The sequence below is a fragment of the Pseudorasbora parva genome, chromosome 23 (genome assembly GCF_024679245.1).
Source record: "Pseudorasbora parva isolate DD20220531a chromosome 23, ASM2467924v1, whole genome shotgun sequence".
Lineage (NCBI taxonomy): Eukaryota > Metazoa > Chordata > Actinopteri > Cypriniformes > Gobionidae > Pseudorasbora > Pseudorasbora parva.
In genome coordinates this window covers 35,914,803-35,921,715 of record NC_090194.1, presented here as the reverse complement: position 1 = coordinate 35,921,715, position 6,913 = coordinate 35,914,803, and the positions used below count along the sequence as shown (strand labels likewise).

The following is a 6,913-nucleotide window of genomic DNA, read 5'->3' as shown; positions in this document are numbered from 1 at the left end:
TGCAAACATGCCTAAGATTCACCCTGAGACTAAGCGTGTCTCAGCGTCAAGTACAGAGGATAAAAAAAAGATTTGAAGAGACTGGAGACGTTTTTGACAAGCCCAGGTCAGGCAGACCCCGCAAGACAACTGCTCGAGAGGACCGTTTGTTGGCTCGAAAATCCAAGGCCAGCCCATTTTCCACTGCAGCAGAGCTCCACGAGACCTGGTCACCTGAAGTCCCTGTGTCAACCAGAACAGTTTGTCGGATTCTGTCTCGAAATGGCCTCCATGGTCGAATCAGTGCCCAGAAGCCAGCACTAAACAAAAGACAATTGAAAAACCGTGTGGCATTTGCCAAGGCCCACAGCCTGCTAAAAGGATGGATGCTGGAAAAGTGGCAGAAGGTGGATTTTTCAGATGAATCTTCTGTTGAATTACACCACAGTCGCCGCAAATATTGCAGGAGACCTACTGGTGCCCGAATGGATCCGAGATTCACCCAGAAAAAGTTTGGTGGCGGAAAAATCATGGTCTGGGGTTACATCCAGTATGGGGGTGTGCGAGAGATCTGCAGGGTGGAAGGCAACATCAATAGTCTAAAATACCAAGAAATCTTAGCTACCTCTTATATTCCCAACCATAAAAGAGGCCAAATTCTGCAGCAGGATGGTGCTCCATCGCATACTTCCATCTCCACATCAAAGTTCCTCAAGGCGAAGAAGATCAAGATGCTCCAGGATTGGCCAGCCCAGTCACCAGACATGAACATCATTGAGCATATGTGGGGTAGGATGAAAGAGGACGCATGGAAGACGAAACCAAAGAATATTGATGAACTCTGGGAGGCATGCAAGACTGCTTCCTTAGCTATTCCTGATGACTTCATCAATAAATTGTATGAATCCTTGCCAAACCGCATGGATGCAGTCCTTCAAGCTCATGGAAGTCATACAAGATATTAAATTTGGATCTCACAGCACCACAACTTAATTTGCTGACATATTTTTGTATTTGCAGTAAATTTGTTCAATTTCTGTATAGGCGACAACTTTTGTCTTGCCAAAATTTGACCTTTCTGTCTTGATTAAATGATAAATATTTTTTCTGTGAAAATTATTTATTTCAGTGCATTAAACATCATTTGGGAGGGTTTTAGCTTTTCATATGAGCTATTTCTAACACCAATGAATTAATTAAAAGTCAGGTTAATATCAGGTATTTCTAGAAAATAGATAAGCGACAAGACTTTTGTCAGGGACTGTACTGTTTAATGCAGCCCAGAAATGCAATTGCATACATAATGTAATGAGATGAATAAATATACAAATATGAAATGAAAGTTTAATTTCATTATGAAACTAAATCTGCCAGTATGTGTCAATTCACTGTCTATTAATGAGTGTGAGTGATTGACTGATTTATTGAGTGATTCATTAATTCAACTGAAAATGTAGCAAGTGATGAATCGGTGAATTGGTGAGTCAAATCATTCAAGAACAAAACATTGTTGATTGCAGTCTCATCATTAATGAGTGATCGGCAATGCTGTGACTATTTTGAACTAGTTTTTAGTTAAAATGTACGCCACTCGACAACCTAAACTCAAGTTTTATTTATTAGTTATTTACCAATGGATAAAGTATAAAATAGTGATGACATTATCATAAAATGGGGCCCTTGTTGGTAGGTCAATTGGGGAAATTCATGTGACCAACTGAACCTGTGAAATCTGCATAGAGAACTCTAAGAGGCCGTTTACATGACACAGTTGAGCTAAAAACTGAAGACTTATTATTTTGGCCGTTCATTTAAACAACAATGGCGGTTTAGGGGCCCAAAAACGAAACTTTTGAAAACAGGTTTTAAAGTGTAGGCTACTATTTGAAAACTATACCGCTATCGTCTCCATGTGAACAACAAAAACGCGAATCCGTGAAAACAGTGACGTCACGCATTACGTGTTCAGTCTGTCTATAGGCACGTAGTGTTTCTTTAAAAATGCCTGAAATCTACTGGCCTGGCAGCAGAATGCAGTGTTTTTTGTCGTTTTTCGCAGATCTGTGTTAATGGGATCATTTTGGCAATACTATCGTCTGAATAACGCAAAGAAAAAACGTTTCTTGTAAACTGGTAAGCTGTGTGTTGATTGTTTCTTACCCTTTATCCCTCATGCGAAATTCCAAATCCAGTGGTAGCCTAGAAATCTAGACACACCCTAGCGGCAGCCAATCTAATCTTCCGCGAGTATCGTCTAGCAACTCTCAATACACTTCTGAGCTGTAAGCCAAACTCTTGTCGGGCCAATCACATCGTGTATAGAGTCGGTGGGCGGGGCTTAACATAATGACGGCCGAGTTGCGCTTGTGTGCTTCCAGTAAACACAGAAACTGGCGAACGGCGGTCTTTCGAATCAGCTTTGACCGCGACTCTGGAAGACTTGGAGTTAAGCTTTTCTCTGAGAAAAGAACAAAGAATGGCACTGAAGTCATTCTTAAAAAGGGAAGATGTGTTCAGAGTTTAGCCGACCGGATACAGCGAATGTTTAAAGGTCCCTTTCTTCGCGATTCCATCTTTCAAACTTTAGTTAGTGTGTAATGTTGCTGTTAGAGCATAAATAATACCTGTAAAATTATAAAGCTCAAAGTTCAATGCTAAGGGAGATATTTTATTTAACAGAAGTTCCCTTTCAAAGCCTACAGCGAGCGGCCGGTTTGGATTACACCGCTGCACTTCCTGCTGTGATGACGTCACTAGAACCGTTTGTTGACTAACGCTCCGCCCACAAGAACACGCAAATTAGGGGGCGTGGTCTCGTTGCTCTCCCACATGGAAGACGAGTGCGCATTCAGCGCTTGCATCGCCCCGTTATGGTAAGAGGCGGGACCTTTCTGGGGAAAGTGCGCTAAGCTGCTGTCCAATCACAACACGGGAAGCGCTGGCCCAATCAGAACTCGTTACGTGTTTTTGAAGGAGGGACTTTATAGAACAAGGAAATCATCAGGCCGTTTATAGGACAGAGGAAACAGCGCTGTACAGATAAGTCAATTGTGTGAAAAATACTGTGTTTTTTTACACGCGAAACATGAACTCATGTTATATTGCACACTGTAAACATAATCAAAGCTTCGAAAACATGCGAAGAACAGGACCTTTAATCTATCAACGAGCTCCAGAGCACATTCGTTGCTCTGGTTGGTGTAGCGCTATCCTATCGCGTGCAGAGGGAGTTTGACAGACAGATGTTTATCCGCCCCTCAGATTGAGCCGTCAATGGTGAGTTTCCAGACCAAACATCTTGATGTGGGTCAGGCTTGTCAGGCTAGACCGCACCCATTATTAAGGCCAAAATTGGCACTTTTAAGATCAGGGCATTTACACATAAATTAGCAACCATTCAAATGTACACATGAAGCTGCCCGCCTTATCAGCGTGAGATTGAGTTCTTCCTGCAGTATTTAACTTCGCTCGCCCTCGCCGTTCTTGACATCTCAATGGTTGAAGCTCTTGGCTGCTAATTCCTGGAAGTTCGCCACTGAAGGCAATCGCGAGTATGAGAGGATCTGTTTGTGTGTAACAGTGCTCAAACCTTATCGTTCCGCTCCAAGTGTGAAGGAGTGGCTCGAGTGTCATAATCTCCCACCGCAGCCTGTTTGTCCACTTCCTGTTCCATTTAGACAAGAGGGACGAGTCTTTGTAGGACTGGCATCTGGAAAGGACCAAACTGTAAATCCTAAAGCTAATCTAACTCATAAGCAGAAGCTCAAGACAAAGGAGGGATTGCAGAACAAACTATAACGACAGTTTAAGACTTCCCTTTAAACTGGGAGAAGTGTCTTATTTATATATTAACCATCTGCTCCAGATCTAGAGCTGCCACACAGATTCCCAAAGTGAAGGATGTTCAAAAATGCAGTCAGCACAATTATTTTTTGCCTTCTCAGACACTTTGTTTAAAAAATGCATTACAAATATTATGCATGGATAAGGCAATACCAGAATGCATTACAAGTTTGATGGGAAAAATGTAGAGAAATGTCTATATTTTACATTATAAAATATATTTAGGTTCCCCTTTATTTCAAGGTGTCATTGTTACAGTGTAATTATACAGTAATATTAATTAACTACTTACTATAGCGTTATGGTTTGGTTGAGGGTTATTTGCATGTAATTATACATCATTTACTGTTAATAATATGGTAAGTACATATGTAACAAGGACACTGTAAAATAAAGTGTTACCTATATTTATTGTAATATCAAGTAAATACTGTAAAAAAATGATATGATGAATAAGTTATGACAACATGTTTTTACATGAACTAATCAAAACAACAACTTTCACCTTTAATATTTGTCAATTTGAAATTTGTCATTTAAATTGAAATGACTTAAACATTCAAGTTGATTGTACTTAAATGTAAATATTGTATATTGTCAATTATTTAAATACAAGTTATAACTGCATTTTGTTCGGCATTTGTGTATATTGTGATTTTTCCCATTTATATTGATCAAATATTTATTAAATATATTATAATGTATACATGTACATACATCTCTCTATCTTGTCCAAGTGTCATGCACACAAACGACTCAATGATGTGCTTCCTCTCAAAAAACTAATTTTAATTAAAACAAAAATGTTGAATCATTAACAAGTTTATAAAACAGTGATTTAGTTACATAAATAAATTGATATCGGTGTATCAAATCTTAAATTCAACTTCATGAGAATGTTGACACGGGTGAAGAAGTACAATCGTTTACCTTGTATAATAAATAAAATGGAGAGAAAAAAAGAGAGATATTTCCGTTTCTAAACGAACAAAAAGTAAAAGAAAAGAAAAAGAGCTACAGACATACCTCTAAGGAAGGGGACACTCGACAACGTTTTTGCACCAAAAACATAGGAAACCTGCTTTTAAAGCACAGAATACAGAACCATTCAGCTAAAATTAAAGACAGTTGTAACCAAAGTCGGTTGGCTTTCATTTTTAACGAACAAGTTTGGTAGTTAGAACTCCAGTTTGGTTATTTTAAAGCGTTAAGACAAGGCAAGAAAGAAGGCTGTTTTCGTTTCGTTGAGGAATCCTATAGGAACGACAAAACGTAAAGAAACAAAAGCGTTTGAACAGTCAGACCTACACAGCAACTTTCTGTCTTGCACAAAGTTAAGATGTCAGCAGATAGGCATGTACATGTTATTGTGCATAAAAATGGAGTTTCGTGGTGACTCGATTATTGTGGAAAGAAACAAGAGCGTCAGGCCAATCGCTCGGCATGTCTGCGTTAACATCGATACGGTTGGATCTACATTTCTAGGCGTTTTTTTGAGGCACGTGGGCCTGCGTTTCTTGCATTCCCAATTCTTAATGCTAAGGCTTGCTGCTCCGGTTCACTGGGTGTCCGTCCAAACCACCGATCCCAGCCCCGACAGCGCGGCCGTGTTCGGAAAGGCACGCGAGCGTCCTGGTGTGTGTGTGTGGCGTGGATACTGTGCGACGCAGAGTAAAGCTGGGAAAATACTTTGCAAGAACAAAGAAATGTCTTCTTTTTCTCGAGGTGGCAAGAACAAAGTGCGTTCTGGCCAGCGCATTCCATGCTTCACGAGAAAAGCAGGTGCTGATCATCTGCGGTTCTCCGCATTCAAGGAGAAAATGTCTGACCAATCACAGAATAGTTCTCGGACACCCGCCAGAAAAAGTTCTGCTCAGGCGATGTGTCGAGAACAAGCTGCGAGAACTCCCGAACCAGGGCTGCGAGAACAAAATGGCGTCGTTTTGTTCTCGCAGCCCTGGGAGTGAGAACTTTTTTCTCTGCTCTTGCGGAGTATTTTGCAGCCTTAAATGCGAGTCGAACGAGCGCCACAGCCTTCCGTCCCGAACACGGCCCGAGGCTCGCGTTTAGTCCCTCTGATATGTTTGATTTCAGACCAAGGTACTGCAGCTTCAAGTATTTTTGCATTACATAGAATATTCTTTTTATAAATTAGTTAACGTATACATTTTTTCAATATTCAGACATATACTATCATATATACAGTACAATAAATGCTCTCATTCTTTCATGACCATTTTTTTTCTTCTTTTTTCCTTTTTTTCAAAGAGAATCCCTGAGATGTATGTCGACAGTTGCTAAGTTTCCACAAGCGCAAGCACAATGGGGTTGAAGCGTGTGTGTGTGTGTGTGAGAGAGACATGCTTTTGGACGAAACAGCACTGCAGTTAGTTAGCCTGGTGAACTGAAAAGGAATTCAAAAGGAAATGGAGACGTGCTTTAGTTTTTCCGCTTTCTAACACTTCTCTAGGACACTGGTGACGTGTGACTGGTTCAGGAAGGAGTAAAGCTGAAGCCGTACGAGGTACTTGTCACTTAGGATGGAGGTGTTGTTTGGTTTAAAGCCATTTTTCTTCTTCTTCACTTTGAGGCTGTGAATGTTAAACAGAGAGATCTGGAGTGCTGTGTGGACTTTCGCCACTGGACAACATATACTCAGTGTAAACCCAAACGTCGTGACATACTCTTTCACACAAATAAAGGGGAAACACACAAACTTCCACAACATGACAACGTTCCGCTTTTTTTTCAGTTTTTTTTTGCGCAATCGTAAGTCTATACACATAATACCGGTGTGGTTCGTAAAATGTTTTTCTCGTGCCTAGCCGAAGCGCTCTCGCACGAGCATCATGAGTTTCTTTTTGCCTTTGTATATCTGTTTCAGGTTGTCTATGAACTGTGTGAACTGGATGTGTCCGTCGTGCGCCATGAGGAAAGTCTCTCTGGCTTTGCTGAGGAACTCGATGAACTCGCTGTAGTGCCGCGGGCTGATGTGTGTGAGCCGCGAGTGTGTCGTGTTGATATAAGCCCCGATCGTAGCGTCCAAGAGCTGTCTTAGCGGGGCTTTGTCCAACGACATCAACTTCCCAGA

The 6,913-nt window shown here is 40.9% G+C and overlaps 1 protein-coding gene across 1 annotated transcript in view; it reads right to left on the bottom strand.

The window, feature by feature from the left end:
• Window positions 1-4,590: 4,590 nt before the first annotated feature.
• The window catches only part of zswim6 (zinc finger, SWIM-type containing 6), a 99,849-nt gene continuing 97,526 nt past the window's right edge, over window positions 4,591-6,913 (bottom strand). The window contains exon 14 of the mRNA XM_067432567.1: window positions 4,591-6,913. This exon is cut by the window's right edge and continues 593 nt beyond it. Coding sequence (XP_067288668.1) covers window positions 6,644-6,913 — 270 coding nt within the window. The 3' untranslated portion in view covers window positions 4,591-6,643.